The sequence below is a fragment of the Aythya marila genome (genome assembly GCF_965140915.1).
Source record: "Aythya marila genome assembly, chromosome: 3".
NCBI lineage: Eukaryota > Metazoa > Chordata > Aves > Anseriformes > Anatidae > Aythya > Aythya marila.
The window spans coordinates 98,002,095-98,020,721 of record NC_139044.1 but is presented as its reverse complement, the minus strand read 5'-3'; the positions used below and the strand labels follow the sequence as shown (position 1 = coordinate 98,020,721).

Below are 18,627 nucleotides of genomic sequence, written 5' to 3'. Positions count from 1 at the left end.
AGATAGTAGAATGATATGCCATATTTTAAGCAGATCAGCAATTTTGTGGTGGAACACCTTTAAAACTCGTGGAGTTGGGAGCAAATGCCACTGACGTGGGTGGAACAACAGAAGCAGATCTATTTTGAAATGTCAGTGGCAGTTGCTGGTTTGACTTCTTTAGCTAAATCCTAAATTGAAAACAGAAAACTCAAATTAAAAATAGTCAAATTCCAAATGAATGAATAATTCATTTATTCTTCCAGTTTTGACATCAGTATTTTTTAGATACAAAGTTGGATATTCACATTGCTAACAGGAGTGCCTGGATTGCCTGTATCAGATTAGATATAAGGAAAGATTTTCCTACTATGAGCATCGTCAAACACTGGAACAAGTTACCTGCAGAAGTTTTGGAGTCTCCATTCTCAGAGACATTCAAAACCCAGCTGGACATGGTCCTGGGTAACATGATGTATCTGACCCTTGAGCTGGAGGCTGGATTAGAGACCTCTGAGGTCTCTTCCAGTCTCAGCAATTCCATGATTACATTTTTTTTTTTTTCCAGATACTTGGTAAATTCATCCTTGTTTTCCACAGAAACATGCTTCTGCTTATATGCAGGATTTTTGCAATTTGAGAATCAGGAGACAGACCTACTGTGGAATTCCAATCAGTTGTCCAAAGTCAGGCTTTCTTCTGCCCTCTTCTTCTGACAGGTCTAATATATGCGAAAGCAACATCTGACAAAACACAAATGTAGTGTCTTTTCTTCTATTAGAGGGAAATATGAGAAATTGTAGTCTAGAATCTCACAGTTAAGAAATGAATTGAGTTTCTTCCTGAGCATGCATCAGTTCAAACCTACATCTTCCCAATTCTCCAAAGAGCATTCTGAGCAGAAGATTATAAGGCAGTCTGGAGTGAGCACTTCTTTCTTTGTTAAGATTCTCCACAGTTTTTATCTAAAGACCCTTGCACATAAAATTCATGCGAGTGTTTATCCCAGGGACTATAACTAAGCTCCCTTTTACTAGGCAAGAGCCTGGATCATGAGGCTGCAACACACCCTTTCTTGTATACAAAGTCATCTTCTAAGCAGCCCTCCCCAGGCAATCTGTGAGCATTTCATGAAAAGGGGATGGTTTACAAAGAGAGGTGTAGAGCATGCCAGTTTATCTATCAGCCCTAAGTCTTCTACTTCCTAAGCACTCCAGCAATTATTAATTAAGGAAATAGAATGGTTTCTTTTGGATGCTATTTTGAAGGAGCTAACTCTCCTAGATACCTTTTATGGCAAATTTAGGCTCCTAGCTAAGGTTCTGAAGTTCACTCTCAGGATCAGCTGCATAAAACATAGTGAGGTAAGTTTTAACTACCAGGTGCTGTAATATCACTGGCCCTAGGTAACTAACCAAAAATATCACAGTGAATCAGCAGCAGAACAATTAAGAAGTCCTACATTTCCCGAATCTCCTTGTGCTCCTCACAGCAACAGTGCATAAAATTTATGAAAGAGACTCATCATTTTCCACAGTAGTTATAACCAAATCAGCAGCCGGTGACAAAATTAAATGCAAAGATCCAGACCTTGTCAGCTCGTTGTTCTTACAAAAGGAAATTCATATGGTAATATGCAGTCTAACTCCTCTGTGGATAAAAACTGCATACACAAGGATTCATGTTAACATCTAGAACAGGAGGAAGGCTTTTTAGACATTATAAATATCAGCACTCATTGCTATATGCAAGTAGATAATTAGGGTAATTATTCCCAATTAGCAGCTGCAAACCCTGCAGATGGGAATTTCAGGGACTGGTAACTATTGTAAGGAAGTATTTCTGCAAGCTGTAAAGCACTTTTCATGTTTTGAAAAATATACATGTAATGACCCTCGCAGTCGCTGTAAAACACTTTTGTTAACACTTCAATATAAAGAAAAATCTTTCCCACACTATTATAACACTTCAGCTTTTCTTTAAAGCTATGCTGGGCTCTGAAATGGCCTGGATTTTTCCAAGTATTAAATCCATCATTTAAAGTGAATGATGAACCAGCGCTGGCCAAAGTAGGACTCAAATTTTGCTTCTGTTCTAAGACCATGATAAAAAACAATGTCAAGGGCCTTTTCATTGGCTTCTGAAGACAGCAGAAGGACTCCATATGTTTTCATAGGCTCTATATGAACCCTGAAAGAATGTGTTGTGAAACTTCCTTGCCAGGCTCCAGGACCATTACCCTTGTGTTCATTGGGTTCTGCTCCTTTGAATGGCTCAAGGGTAAAAAGTATTAATTAATTGTAAATAATGTTAGTTTCTCAATCATAAAGGCTTCTATGATAGACAACCAGTGTAGACAGTCAACTCTGGTTGGAAAAGAATTTTTGGTGCATTTGTGCATACAGTGAGTAAGTACATCACAAGCACAAATGGAGCAGGATTTTTTCAGTTCTTAGGTTTCTTCTGAATTCATTTAAGTTATGAATTCAGAAAGTTAAGGAAGTGTAATCAACAAAAACAGGCACATAATTGTAAGATTTGTTCTCATAAAACTCTATCACAGTAAAGAAACTTATTTTTTAAATACTTTAATGTGAAAAATCATTCATCCCTATCTTTTAAAATAAGATTTCAGTGTCAAGCAGCAAATAGTTTGTGTTTATTCATTTTAATCCAATCCTTACCTAGTTATTTGAATGTGGAATTTCAGACAAAAACATTGAGAAACTAATCACTTTTTGCATGAGTAACTAAAAAGTTGCTGATCTGTCTTTTTAAACTTTATATTTAAATATCTTTGAGCTAAAATGAAGGAGAAAAATTTCAAGCCAAAATAATTATTCTATTAAAAAAGAACACATATGTTTTTTAAAGAAAGTGTTGAGATTAAACATAATAATTCAGCTTTAATACAGAAAATTGCAGAGTATAGCTCACTCATCTAGATGTCCATGAAAACTTTTTCAGCATTGGAATCTTGGTTTTAACTTTGTTGATACTGAGATAATAAAGAAGAATTAAAAGTGAGAGCATGTTTGTATGATATCAGTTAATTTTTCTTAATATAGTACTCTAATTCAGATTTTTACAGTTACCAGTATTGGTGGTTGTGAACAACAAAGCTTAATAAAATATGTTTATTTTCTATATTTTAGGAGTCTAGCTACTACAACAATTGTTACACATAAATATCTCTTAGGTCTCCCAGAATCCCCCAAATCCTTCCTCTGACATTAATTTCATATATATTAGGTTTTAGAATAACAATTAGGATGATGTATCATATTTACAGGCTTCAAGTTTGAGAAAATTTCTCATGTTTCCCTTCCAATCACCATCCAAAGCTGAATAATATTTAAGGTTTGTTTCCTTGCATGATCTACACTGTATTTCATTTAAATACATCCTCCATCTTGTTATTTCATATAAGAATATAACTCATAATATTTGTCTGGTATTTCTCTCCAACAGTTTTCTGATCTTTGTGATCTGTTTCATCTCAACTAATCTGACAGTATCTTCAGTCCCTCTTCTCTCCCGAGTTTTATTCTTTAATATCTCTATCTTTACTTGTTCACAGTCTTTAAAAATTTCGTTTTTCCCTTTCAGTCCTTTCTTGGGACTCAAAACATCTGTTCTGTTCATGTGGTGTGTGGCTAATTCATGTATCTTGAAAGGGCAGTAAGGATGACAGGGAGATCATGTTAGTTCTTTAAATCTGATTTCCAGTCATGCTGAAATCAATGGGAACATTTACTTCAACTCCACAGTGAACTCTCTCTGTAGGTCTACAACTTATTTGACTTGAAAATCTTTATTTGGCATCCTGCTCTGCAGAAACTCCTAATATATCTGTTTAACTTGAAGATCTGATTTGTCGTATTGGTAAATAATGTCATTGTACTGTGTAATATATATGAAGTCATTATGCTGATAAAGTATTTGATGCTGCCAAGTGCATCAACCCTGGTCTCCCAAAGTGTTCGGTTGCATCCTTCTTTTTAACCATGAGTCATTATAATGGATTGGAGCGAGTTGCTTATATCGTTTAAGTTAAGTAAATGCTTAAATTACTGGATTAGGACCAGAGGAGTCAGCATCTTGAAAGATTAAACAAAAAGCAAAGACTATGCAATATTGACAGACAGACTTGCGGAGTTTATCAGTAACTCTTTAAACAAGGCTAATTTCACTGGGGATTGGAAATTCTACTCCTGTTCAATTTGTTGCCACTACATACAGATATACACCCACCAGATATGAATTATCTGACCACCAGGTTTACTATTTGAAAAACCACCTCAACTGTATGAAAGCAGCCTCAGCTTCAAAGTATTAATAATTAACTGACTACATTCCTGATATGTCACCATGTCTGTGAAGTATTTCGCAGTTGCTAAATAAGAAAAAAGACAGATTGCCACATTTGCCTTTTTTTTTTTTTTCCAGAAGTTTGCCCTGAATCAGAATCCTGTCCATTTATGCAAAAATCATGGCTTAGCTTAATTTAAATGCTTCATCCTGAAAATCTGAGAAAGCCCCATATCAGAAAAGTGAGGAAAATGCTATAAAGTGTTCAGCTTTCAATTAGTTTTATGTCTGAGACATGTGATCAACCTAATGTTTATTAGATGAAAATCTGCATACAAACATTTAAGAGGTTAAGATTTCCTGCATTTTAGAGCATGTGCACAAATAGATATTGTGGCTGAGCTCACAAATAATGACTTGCTTGTCTCCTAGGTTCTAACATTTATGGATTGAACATTTCCCATCCTGCAATTGGACTTGAGCACCAAATCGCTTGTGGGCCTTAGAATTTCTTTCTAGGTGATTTATTTCTGAAGAATAAAAAATTCACAACTTGTCAGTATAAAACGAGAAATTGAAAGAAGTATTTAAATATATGAAAAAATGCACATTTTGTATGTGTGTTTGGTGATCTCTATTAGGTACCTCAGGATGAATGGGGAGGATATCCTGCCAGTGGGAAAGATGAAGAGATACCCTGCAGAAGAATGAGAAGTGGGAGCTATATTAAGGCCATGGGAGATGAAGAAAGTGGAGACTCTGATACTAGCCCCAAGACATCACCAAAATTAGCAGTTCGACCCGAGTCATTATTAAAATCCATTGGACAAAGACCACTGGGAGATCATCAAAAGTGAGTTTTATTATACCATGTTATAAACCTTTCTGAAAATTGCTATGACTTAGGCCATTTTTCTTTGTGTCTTATTGGCAGTGGTCAGTATCCATGAGAGAAGATAGTAGGTAAAAAGCTAACTATGTCTTACTTCATTTTAAATTAACTTGATTAGTGGTTTAATTCTCTTGATTAGTGGATGAAAAACTGAAATCTTCCTGATTCATGTAACAAACATGCTACTTAAGGAAGAGTTCATTATGTCTACTAAAGGAAATATATTCATCTTTATATTAAATCTAGAATTTTGAATATTCTTTAGCAGGGTTATTTTATTCTAATTCTTTGTTATTTTATGGCTTTCTCTGAAATAGAAAGTACACTATTCTATAATGGCTATAATAACAAACAGATAATTGTAGATATACTTGGCATCTTATGTCCTATTTATCCATACAGCGCTTTCTCTGTGTATCAGCTATATTGTAGCATATACATTTGACACACTGGGCGGAGGGGGGATTCTTTCTTTTTTTTTATTTTTTTTTTGCATTCATACTACCTGCAATACAACCTATTCAATAACTAATGCAAATTTTAAGACTATAGGAAAATGCATAATTTTATTTGTTTTCCAATATATCTTTGTTTTTCTCTTTTCAACCTTTCAATATATTGTTTTTGTGAGTAATCTGTAAGTGTACTTCAGAAGACAATTTAAAGGTGGTAGCCACATTTCAAATCTGCTTCGATTAATGTGATTGGGTGTTTCTCACAACTTAGAAAATTGATCTTTTTGCCTGGAAGAAATACATAAAATGAAGAAATTAAGAGTGAAACCTTTGATTGTTGTTTATTGTTCTGTTGATAATACCATGCATAGTATACCATAATGACTCATCCTTTCATCAAATAAAGTGAAACGAAACAGAAACCTCAGGCAAAAAATCCCCCTGGCTTAATTAAATTGAATTATTTAGCTTGCAATCTAGAAGAAAAGTACCAACTTTCACTATGGAAGAGAACACTTAGCAACTATATTGTTTTGTATAGCTTGCTTATGCAACTCTGTAGGCTCCATTGAGATTCATAAAGAAAGACGTTTGTACTGTGAGATGGTGTAAGATTTCTGAGACATCATGAAACAAGATTGCTCTTGATAAAATCCAGTCAGGATACCACCTCAAAGGGTGCCAGAGGCCTGCATTGAGGCAACTAAACCAAATTCTGAATCTGAAGGATTTGCTGAAATATTAGTTCCAAAGATGAAGCATGGCCTACACCATGAGTACTGCTGTCAGACCTTTACCAGGCTGATTTCCAAAGACCAGAAGACAAGCTTTTAAAGGCAGTGATTGGAATCAATACTCAAATCTGTGATACCCTTAGTCATTGTATCTGGGTTGAATTTGGTGTTTGAAGCACACTGGCTAGTTCAGTCAGTTTATGAAAGTCTCTGGGAATCAAAGAAGATGGTTTATTTTCAGTTTGTGAGTATATGCCAGTGGGACAGCAGAGGTCTTCCAGTATAAGGAGCCCACATTTTTCAGCAATAACAAAGACATATTTCTTGAATACATCAGTCCTTGATTTTCTAAGTGGCTATGAAAGCTGTGGGTCCTGCAAAAAGGCAGATATCCCTGTGAGCTAAGGGAGAGTGATCCAATGTCCACAGTCTGCTAGGAGTGATTCTTCTGAAAGCAATGGGGAAAAGGAGGTAGACAACTTTCTCAGATGTACATCAACCAGCTGTATTCCTGCTAGTAAATTAAAGAGTACCAGAGAAGAGGCCTGAGCACAGAAACCCGACCACAAAGGCTGACAGGATTTTGTTGTGGTCCCTTGGCAGGCTTCTCATTTGGGCCTCTAGGCACTGTCCCAACCACTGCTTGGGCAATGCCTGGGCAGTGGTGTAGGCCAGGGATCATTCCCAGAAGGCAGCTTGGATGCAGCCATTCTGTTTCAGAGGGTAAAGAGCATGGTCATGGCTGGACAACACCAGCTGGCTTCAAGGCCAGAGGACAGGCACTGGCACTAGTTAATGTATTTAACAGATGTGGCCACTGAGTCTGAGAAGAATAGCAAGTACCTCACCAGTTAGAAACCAAAGTGTCAGGGAACACCAGTGTTATCTAGTGACTAACGGGGAAAGCCAAACATCCATCTAGTCTTAGCTCTGTGTCCTGGAATCTGCTTTGCTGTGTGCATTCCAAGCATTGACAAAATAATCCCTATGTTGCTTTAGAGTTGACACTTGCGTATCAGTGATACTGCATGGTGATATTGGTTATCATGTCAACAGGTTTAACTTTTAGAGGTGATAAGGCAACAGGATCTGCTAGATCAGTGGGTGGGCAGATGGTTTGTCGGCGACCAGCTGGATTATGGAATCCAGCTCCAGAAGAACTGGAGACACATGCGTGCTGTCAGAGATGGAAGTACTTGGGAGACTGCATACAATCTCAAATGATAGTTCATTCAGTAACCTTGCTAGCTAGCACCACATCCATGAGCTTTTTCACTAGGAACACAGGCTAAAAGCTTTGCTCAGAGACAGTTCAAACTTTCCAAGTACTTGATCCAAATAAAATATTTTCCTATTCTCTTCCTTGTTTTGGACTATGGTAGAGCCCTCCTCCAGCCTAAGGTAGGTAAAAGCATAAATTTTTAAGTGAGCAGCAGGTCTCGGCACCGGCCTACACCTGCACAGCCCAAGAACAGATCCAGGCTGGGTCTCAAGACATATATATTTAAAAAAAAATAATGTTTGAAAAGAAAAGATTTTTTTTCCTAATCCATTAAACTCTGAAGGCAGAGGTCAATGTCAAATGGTGTGTCTTCTGTCATTTTTCCATGTTAAAAATATAGAACTCAAAATATAGTTGATTAAAAACCCAGTGCAATGTTGATGTGGTATAGTGGGGTTGACAGCTGTGCCTGGTCCTGGTCCCAAAATATTTAATAGCATATTTACCACTAACCACAGTAGGAAAAGGAGGACGCCTTTTGTGTTACTGTTATATACTACTCAGGGAGCTGTGGAGAATTAGTCGTAAACACTGCACTAGAAATAACTGAGCATCCAGCCTGTTGCTGACATATCTTTAAATCCTTAAACTGAGGGGCAGTACCTTGAATCTGCCAGCCTGCCATAGACATTTTTTCAAGTGAACTTCAGACAGAAATGTGATAACTATTCTGGTTCTTGTACATCTGCCTTGCAAAAATCTGCAAGTTCCAGAAGCCCTTGACATTATGCAGCTCTTTGGGCAAGCAGACAGACAGAAAATTTCTTGTCTCACAGAAATACAAAGTGCTGATGCTAAACCTGGGTTTTCACCACAAGCTGTCTCCTTCCAGTCCTTCTCTGTCTCACTGTGGTTACCTGTTAAGTCTGGCAGATTGATATGAAAGGTATATCAAGGGGTAATGGTTATGGAGCCTTCCTCCCTCCTCCCACACAGCTCAGCAATCCCCCTTGCATGCTGAGTGCCCTTTGTACGGCTGATCATGCTGCCAAGCCAGAAGCCAAGGTTTTGAACAACATTCCTGTATGTATAGCAGGACTGAAGAGCATTTCTGGCATGTATTACGAGAAATTACATAATTCGAGATGTCAGCTGCATTAGCTGCCTTTTTAGCTTGTTTACTAGGGTGGAGGGAGCTAATGCACAGAAATAAAATGGGGCTTTTAGTCTCTTAGTCCGTTGCTTGGGTGGACAGGATAGCTCAGAACCGGGGTCTGACAGAGCACTAGCAAACCTGTAGTATAAATACTGATAATTTCAGTGGTACAAAAAGATGCATTCGCTGCAATAGGTGGGCTTCATGAGAATGTGCCTAGTTTTCTGTCACTATCCTGAAGAGGATAAAAAGGAAACTAGACAAGTTTTCACTTAACCCTCAACAGAACTTTGATACAAATGCATGTTTCTCCTCTGAGTTTTATCAAGTATCTTTTCAAGGAATTTTCACCAATTTAATTCCTGCTTCTATTTTGACAAAGGTAAACCCCTATTTTGTTGGTTCATGTTGATCAAAGATTTAGCAAATTGAACATTAAAATTTTATAAACTATAAAAATGCATATTCGTATGAATAAATAATTTTGTTTAACAACATACAAATAGGTAAATGTGATTTAACAGAAGCATTAAAATTCTGAGATCCTGTCTTTTAAGAACTCATGGAGCATATTTCCAATGTAAAGTGGGAATTAAAAAGAAAGTCAGGGCCTGCCCACTGGTGTTTTATGCAGGTGGGAGTTGCAGGGCATGTACCCAAACACTGCCATCAGATCACCACCGCTGTCACACTGTTAGCACAGCAGCATGATCCATGGCCCACGTGCAGCCTAGGCCACCTGTCTCTCTGCTAGGTAGCATCCAGCCACATTTCAGGGACTAACCCTGTTGGATCCAGCCACCCTCTCTACAGGATAAGAAAGTTTAACCATACAGGTCAGTTAGCCGAAGGGGCAGAGACAAACAGCTAGGCTGTTTCTGAGTAAAACTATAGTCTAAGTGACTCAAATTTTCCTGGATTTTTCAAAAATTAAACGCACCTGGATATCTATAGATTACTCACTGAAGATAAATGTATTTCAACTCTTTCTTTGTGAATATTGTTTGAAAAGAATAAGTAGTATGTCACACTATTTGCTACTATAACATCAAGTCAAAGGCCAGTATAATTCATTATTATTATGAAAATGCATGTGAGTGAAATATAATACAATAAGGCTTCCTGTGCTGGAGACAAGACACATACTTGAATCTGCTTCCTTTCCAACTTTTCCCTTTCTTGGAATAGTGCCAGCAGTCCCATTTATCATGGAAATTATCTAGACTCACAGTAGCCATGGGGAAAACTATTAAACTTTTTTTTTTTTTTTGGTTGGTTGGTTGATTTGTTGGTTGGTTGGTTGTTGGTTTTTTTTGTTGGTTTGTTTTATGGTTAGGCATACAAAATCTTTTGGATGTTAGTTTTGGTATCCTGTGAACAACTATAGGTGTTTTAGAGGTGAAATGCAAGGCTTTTTGTTTTAGTCCATTGTTTTTTTGCTGTGCTGTGATGCTACTGGGGATGGAGTTAAACTGTGATGATAGGTAGTCTGCAGAAAATAGCTTGTAGAAGGTACAACATACCCATGTTGCTAGGTATTTCCATTTATAATAAAGGTCAAAACAGATGAGCAGTTAACAGAAATGGTAGCTGAAATAAAGCTGAAAAAAAAAAATTTGTCCTAAACAAATTTTGAAGAGAGACTGACCTACTTGATTTGTAACCTAGTAAATGTCATTTTCCTGTATTTGTGACTAAAACAAGCAAAGCTGAGAGATAGAAGCTGAGAGATCTGGAAAGGAAAACTGAAAAGAAAACAAGAATTTTGGTCTATGTATGAGAAAAAAATACCCCAATGACTGAAGGAAATGTTCCGGTTATTTGATGCTTCTAATATTCAGGAAAAGAGGACTTAATATACTGATTATGTAAATGAACAGGATACCACGGTAGAAATAGCAAGTTCCATTTTCAGTATCTCCTTTTTGAAGTGTTGTGAAAGACTCTGAAAACTGTCTAACCATTTAGTCAAAAGGGATAACAATAGCATTTAGCCCAAAGTTAACATGCTCTATTTGAAGATCATACTGGTATCACTCATGCGAATGAATAATTGTGCTGTGCTGAAGTTTTCCATTATGCTCTGAAGTGACTCATGGGAAACTGGATACTGCATACATAAAGATGAAATAGATTAAACTGCAATAAAATAAAAACAGTGACAGCAATGTGTACTTTTGTTTCCCGATCCTTTAATGGCAGACATTATTGTGGCAGCTGGTAGTCCTGATACCTTAAGATGATGGGTGAGCAGACAGAAAGGCATGTAAACAGATAGGTACTATAAAAATGTAGTGTTTCAGTGAGGAAGGAAATCTGCCATAGCACAAATTATTTGGTGGACAACCACGGTACGATATCAGTGGTGCTTTATTTTCTCTTGGCTCTATTCTCCATCTATTCTCCTATGCAATCTCCTAGCCATTTATGGAAGAGAGTGTCTCATAAATCGCGTTTATGGAGAAATCACATTTACAGAGAAAGCAGCATTGTTCCACTCAAATGTATCAGATGTTATTAAAGTTCACAGCACACTTGAAGAATACTGTGCATGTCTAGATTTCAGCCGCTTCACAGTCACACTTCACTTCACTTTTTGCACCTGCAAAACCACTTTATTCAGTAGTTTAAGCTGATATGCCTAAATCTTACCTAAAATGGTTGACCCACAAGTGTTTTCTGGGCTCAAGGTTAAACCAAATTAAAGCAGTGATCTGAGTTAAAAATAACCTTTCCCTGCCCTTCCTTTTTTCAGAGTGAGTGATTGCATCTCTCTGTAGTCATAATGATTTATTCTGACTTAAAGAATATCTGGACTATGGCCCAAAGCAGGTCCATATGTTCTGTTCTGTAGACTCTCTTTTGGAAACAAAAATATTGTCAAAGTTCACAGAAAGGGGGTTAAACTGCAACAAGATCTGACAGCGCTTATCTGCCAGAACCCTTGGCTCAGCAGGAAACATGGAACACCTCTAGGACATGTGGGAAATCTCTGTTAAAAAGAAATATAAAGGTCATACCACTTGTAACCATTTGTGCTAACTACAGCACACGCACAACATAAGAAAGTGAAAACAAAAGAAGTTTGGAAGCTCTGCATTACACCAAGCCTCTGTCCTTTCACAGAATCACAGAATTGTCTAGGTTGGAAGAGACCTCAAGATCATCAAGTCCAACTCTGACCTAACACTAACAAGTCCTCCACTAAACCATATCACTAAGTTCAACATCTAAACGTCTTTTAAAGACCTCCGGGGATGGTGACTCCACCACTTCCCTGGGCAGCCTGTTCCAATGTCTAACAACCCTTTCGGTAAAGAAGTTCTTCCTAATATCCAACCTAAAACACCCCTGGTGCAACTTCATCCCGTTCCCCCTCATCCTGTCACCAGGCACATAGGAGAACAGACCAACCCCCACCTCACTACAGCCTCCTTTAATGTACTTATAAAGAGCAATAAGGTCACCCCTGAGCCTCCTCTTCTCTAGGATGAACAAGCCCAGCTCCCTCAGCCGCTCCTCGTAAGACTTGTTCTCCAGACCCCTCACCAACTTCGTCGCCCTTCTCTGGACTCGCTCGAGCACCTCGATGTCCTTCTTGTAGCGAGGGGCCCAAAACTGAACACAGTACTCAAGGTGCGGCCTCATCAGAGCCAAGTACAGGGGGACGATCACTTCCCTAGATCTGCTGGCCACACTGCTTCTTATGCAAGCCAGGATGCTGTTGGCCTTCTTGGCCACCTGAGCACACTGCTGGCTCATATCCAGCCAACTATCCACCAATACTCCCAGGTCCTTCTCTGCCTGGCAGCTCTCCAACCACTCATCTCCCAGCCTGTAGCTCTGCTTGGGGTTGTTGCACCCCAGGTGCAGGACCCGACACTTGGCCTTGTTGAACTTCATACAGTTGACCTCAGCCCATCAGTCCAGCCTATCCAGATCCTCCTGCAGAGCCTTCCTACCCTCGAGCAGATCGACACATACACCTAACTTAGTATCATCTGCAATATGTCATTTCTCTTTGCCCAGGACAGTGCCAATGCCATGCCCTCCAGTGATGGACAGATTTGTGGGGATTTCTCCTAGCGAAATACTGTTTGGTAGATGCATGGAGAAGCATCTTGATATTGCAGGCTGTAGATAAGTGTTCACATGTGGAGAAGCTGGGGTGCTGCAAAAGTCTTCACAGATTGAGAGTTTAAGTACAGCTTCCTTGCTAGAAAAACGTAATATTTCTATGGTATCCATTGCTGCAAACCACTGCTGCAAGCCTCTTTCTTTTAATTGTTAAAGGTAAACTTCAATTTACCCTTAAATCCTCTTCTGCATTTTAAAGTAGGAATGGCTTAGAAGCAGTTCCTGAGGTATGTTTTGAAAAGAAGAGATGAGAAAAATCACTAGAAAAGTAATCCTCATCTTTTATATGCTTTTTATTTATCTTTGTGTTTTTCCTCAATCTTCTGACTCTAAAAAGCCTCATTACACACTTCATTAGCAGCTTTCTGAGGCCCTGTAGTGTAGTAGCATCTACTCAGAGTCTCTGAGGGGTGAAATTGGAGATTTACTGAGGAGAGTTTGAGGCCTAATTACAAAGCCTTATCAACTAATAATGCAATCAGTGGGCCACTGGCACAGCAATAGTGTTCTCTGCCACAGTCAATAAGATCTGGATTAGATTAGTCCACAGGGTTAAGAGGGAATGCTGATGAAGGGCAACTAGTCATCTGGCTACCTAGGAGGCATCTTTTATGGGGTCAGAAGAAGGTCCCTACCCTTTCTTCCTCTGCAGAATAATAGGAAATTCTCTTAAGCAGTGTAAGACACGTTGTTCTCTTAGAAGTAGCACAGTTGCCTTTCACCAGTGTTTGCTTGAAACCCAGGGAGTAATTGAACCAGATCTCCTGCCTTATTGTAGTGGATACCAGCTTTATGTTGTAGAGCTGAAACCTATTTCCCTGGATTAGGAACAGAAAGGGTCTGAACAAAGTGCTGAGTATTCTCAGGAATAAATCGGGTTTTTGTCAGGAGAATGCAATTATGTGATGGATTATGGTGAAAATACAGTAAGATTCAGGTCAGTCTCACAAGAATAAGTACTCAGACCCAAAAGAAAATATGTTCCTGGTATTTCATTTTGTTTTGTTTTTATAGAAGGGTGCTTATCCATCCCTTCTTTCAACAAATATGTTACTTTTATTTTCATTTGAAAAAAAAACTGATTCAAGAACAGCTTTTTTCATTTGTATAATTTTTAGTAAAAATAAACTATCAAGTGTGTGTGTAGAAACACTTCTCTGCTTTAGTCAAGGATTTGGAAAATAAGGTGCTTTTTGTTAAAAGGCAGAAATTTTATATATTTCCTTTTCTCTCAAATCTACAGCATTTTTGTTTGTTGTTTTGTTTTGTTTCAGAAATGATGTAGTCTCATTAATATCCTAAACATCAGCATGAGAAAGTCACTTATTTGCTTAAGGCCTATTGGCTTCCATGGACTTACATGTGAGTTTAACTTAAGCTCATGCTCAGATGCTTTACTGAATCCTGATAGTCTGTAGTTTGCATTTTTTTTGCCTAATTATGATTTCATGCATGTGTACACATATGTGTACAAAAAGCAAATAAAAAATAAACAAAGTGAAATGGTTTCCTGAAAAAAAAATCCTGAATATTTCATACCATAATGGGATTTAGGAACACACATCCAACATTTAAGTTCTGCTTACATCCTCAGACCCCTTTACTGAACTGCTACATGATGTTTTAAATGCCTTTAGGTTTTCATTGTAGCATCTGCCTGAGTTTTGTTGTTGCTGACCAGTTTGCTGCCTAATCTCTAGGGCAAGCTCAAAATAGGATGCTGGGACAAGACCTGTAGGATTAGGTATATGTGCACATCTGTCACCTCTTACAGACAATAGCTCTGAGTTTAGATTTCCCACAACAGACTTTTATTACATCCACATGTTGCAAGTTTTGGAGTACAGGTTTGATCAAGCCCACATCCTCTGTATCTTTGCAAAGAGGTATAAAACTATAAGGCTTTTTAATTGTACTGAATTATTTCCTCTCATTCTGTTCCGGTTCATATTGTACAAAATCCCTACTTACTGGGTTCTCTCCTTCCAGTGATTAGTGGACATTTCATAAGGAGGGAAACAGCAGTCTCCACCTCTTTCCTACCATATTCTTGTAATAAATCAAATGTTCGATATCTTTCAGACACCTTTTTAAAAAAGGCTATGGGTCAATGATGAAATATATAGGCCTCTTAAAAATTTAATTTGGCCCAAATTCTCATATCTATCACTGATCAAAAAGGAGGCTGTTGTATAGCAGAGATTAGAAAAGAAATTCTGCACTAAATTCTCCAGATTTATGTGTACTTTCAGTTTTTCAAAGAACCAGACTAGCTGTGCTATTCCAAAGGGAGAATCAGACTTAATGTCTATACTTCGAGTTTTCCAATGGACTGCACGCAGGCACATCTGTGCCCTCATGCAGAGCTCTATTGACTTCAGCAGGGATCCACAGAGACGCAGTATGACTCGCAGCTGCTGTACAATGGCACTGCTAGCTAAGCTTAATCATTAGATTCTGGTCGATGAGTTATTTCATGTACCTACAAAGACATAGTTAAGATAGATCCGGATAGAGAAATTAATATCCATTGAAATGCAAATCTCTTGATAAAATAGGTTTTGATAACTTATACTACCTTGCTAATCCTAATGCACCTGCCTTTTCAGTGCCCAAGATGAATTCTTTTTACAAATTTTATCTTTTTGTCCCAGAATGATACTTCTGAATTGAAGGTACTGATTTAAACAGAGGTGATTGTACCTTCTTTAATGTTCCCATTCATTCTTAGATTTTTTGACAAATGCAGGAATAATCAAATATAAAGGTGTGATTCTAGAATATTATGATTCCAGAAATAAATTCGATAGAAAATGGATTTTCTATATATCCAATGCTCTCTTCATAAACCTGATGATAAGCCCTTTCAGAGTCAGAAAGCAACTTTCTTGCTGCAACTTTTACGGGCCTAGGAAGATGTTAATTCATGTTTGGTACTTCCTCAACCCAGGGTTCACTGGTAGCTGAATATCTGGCAGAAAACAGGTATTCTGGGGAGTGATCACTATTTTGAATGTACGTGAGTAGATCAAGTAGTGGTCATGGCAAGTCTGCCACATTTGCTGCATTGATTACATCATGTTCATACTTCTGTAAAAAAGTTATTAGGTTTATTATTTATTTATTTATTTATTTATTTATTTATATTATTGCATTCATTATATATTAATTATTTATTAATTATTTATTGCCATTATTATTTATTTATTGTTTATTTATTAGTTATTAGGTTTATTATTTATTCATTTATTTATTTATTTATTTATTTTTGTGAAAAAAAATATTAAGTATATGATATCAATCGCTCATTAAAAATGTTATACAGGCAAACAAAACAAAAGAAATAGGGTGACAGAGATCTCTTTCTGACTGGTTTGCCTACACTGTCAAGTACTGCTATCCAGCAATCTGAATTTGTTGGGAGAAGCTAGGGAGTTTGTTTAATTTGCTTGGACTTTGGTATAGATATGAGGTGTAAGACCACATCAGTCACTAGATCAGGAATTTCAGGGTGTCCTAAAAATGAAACCATGTTGTTTTACTATTATACATACCTTTTAACCAAATGACCAAAATATGTGTCTTCTGCAGAACATCCAGTTGTTACGTAAGTCACAGCACAGTACTGTGTGCTGTAATTGCAGTTTACAGTAATGTTAGTCATAGAGTCATGACACAGGCCTCAGGAAACAAGCCGCAAACTGTCCTGGGTGTTCATCAGCATCTGAACTCAGTGATGACAAAGCATAGACTCAGCACTACACAAAGTGACAAAGTGAGTTCTGCAAAGTGCTGTGGTAAAGACCACAGAGGGAATGCCTGAAATCCATCCCCCCAGCACTACATGCTGAAGTTGTTCAGCTGCTGTTCAGCTGCTTCAGACACATGCGGTGTGTATTTGTAGCATTATTGACAAGAATGAAAGTTCCTTGAACAATGGATAATGATATTTGAAGGCAACTTTCTGTAACTTTTGAATGAATAACATTTTGATTCTGGATCATGGTTATAGCACAATCATAATTTTTGCCATGTATTGAGACATTTATCCTAGAGGATTAATTTGAGTGTATATCTTAGAAGTGAAAACTAATCATTTCTTTTTATCAGAAAAGAGTTCAAAGTATTAATTGAATGGATGTGAAATTGCTTTTACAGCCTAATATGTGTAACATTTCTTTTATTTTGCTACAGTCCTTTGAATAAATTTCCCACCTCTGATAAGTGAAAAATGATTTAACTATCAGGTGATGTCCAAACTCATCCATCAAAATTCAGCAGTTTAGCAGTACCATGGGCTTCTTCCTTTAATAAATTATTTCTGTATAAATTGTTGGTTGTATTTAATGATAGCAATACCTCAGAAGGAACCCGTATCTCCATAATGAAATGTTATGTTGTTGAGCATTGCTTAGCAAAGGAGCCAGTTTAATTAATTTCTAAGCAGTTTATAAAATAATTATTTATTTATAATTTAATTCTCTTGACTTTTTCTTTTCTTAATGTGGCCCATGTTTTAATTTAGAAACCTCAATTACCTCTTTCACAAACTGCTTCTGAACTCAGAATCCAAGTTTTTGCCACCTGATGGCAAGCAGAGGGTCCAGAAGCGACTCATCTAACTATTTTGAAAAATACTGAATTAGGAATACTAGACAGATTTAGTAAAGCACATGCAAAGATTTAGGATGATACAAAGTGGGTGACAATCATCAGCCTGCTCCCTGTAGAAGAAAGGAGGTTTAGTTACATAGAGAAACTAAATATAGATAGGGAGGCTCTACATCACTTTGCCTCATCTATTATATTTGTCTTCATACCTATGGGAACAAAAAAATGCCGCTACAGTTCTTGTTTTCATCACTTAACACCAAATTAGACCCACTATCAGTGAGATATCTTAATCTGCAAATCATTTTGACAGTAATGATTTAATTAACCTATGTTCAGAGGCATGCATCAATCTCATACATTTTCATTTTGGTTTTAGCAGTTATAGCATAGTTTTGTTATAATGTGTCTTGAGGTTACAGGAAGTAAAAATTGTGTCGCCTCCAGGGGGATTTCTTAAGAATTTAAATTAAAAAAAAAAAAAAAGAAAAAAAAAAAAAGAAAAAAAAAATCATTAAATTAATGTCTTTTTTTTTTTTTTCTTTGAAGAAGAAGAAGAAGAAGAAATAAAAGGCAGCCCATTTTAGAGAAACACATAGGCTAGCTGAAGCACTGAGGAAGTAAAGCTATGTCTGTGTTGACCCTGAAATGACCATGGCAGGGATAACACATGGAAGTGCTTGAGAACAGATCTCCCAAGTGTAAGATCAGGGGGTCTATAATCCCATCTGCTCTTGCAGCTAGAGATGTGGGGGATATTGGGTTGTCTTACATGCCTGATATCAAAGAAGGTGGTCACACATGGAGCTCAACGCTACTTGGTCCTTTAGTCAGCACCATGTTAAAGGGCCTGAGATTCCTCCCTGAGTGCTCCCATGGACTGCTTCCAGCCCAGCCCAAGCTCAGGTTTGTGCCCACTTAGCAACGAAGGCTGATGATTCCTTCCTCAAGCACTGGCCTGTGGTCATGCTTGATGTTTCTTAAATATAAGAAGCAAAGTCATGGTTTGTTACGCTCTTCACACCAGAAATGAAAATTGTTGCTTTCTCACTTGCTGAGTGGTCTTGTCCTTCCAGAGAGGAAACTTCCCCTTTCAGGGGGAACGTGCCCTGGCACACATCACAGCCACT

General features: G+C 37.6%; 1 protein-coding gene across 1 annotated transcript in view; it reads left to right on the top strand.

The window, feature by feature from the left end:
• Nucleotides 1–18,627, top strand: part of DLGAP2 (DLG associated protein 2) — a 99,736-nt gene that overhangs the window by 12,171 nt on the left and 68,938 nt on the right. Inside the window, exon 2 of the mRNA XM_082758093.1 lies at nt 4,932–5,143. Coding sequence (XP_082614219.1) covers nt 4,932–5,143 — 212 coding nt within the window. The remainder of the gene's footprint in view (nt 1–4,931; nt 5,144–18,627) is intronic.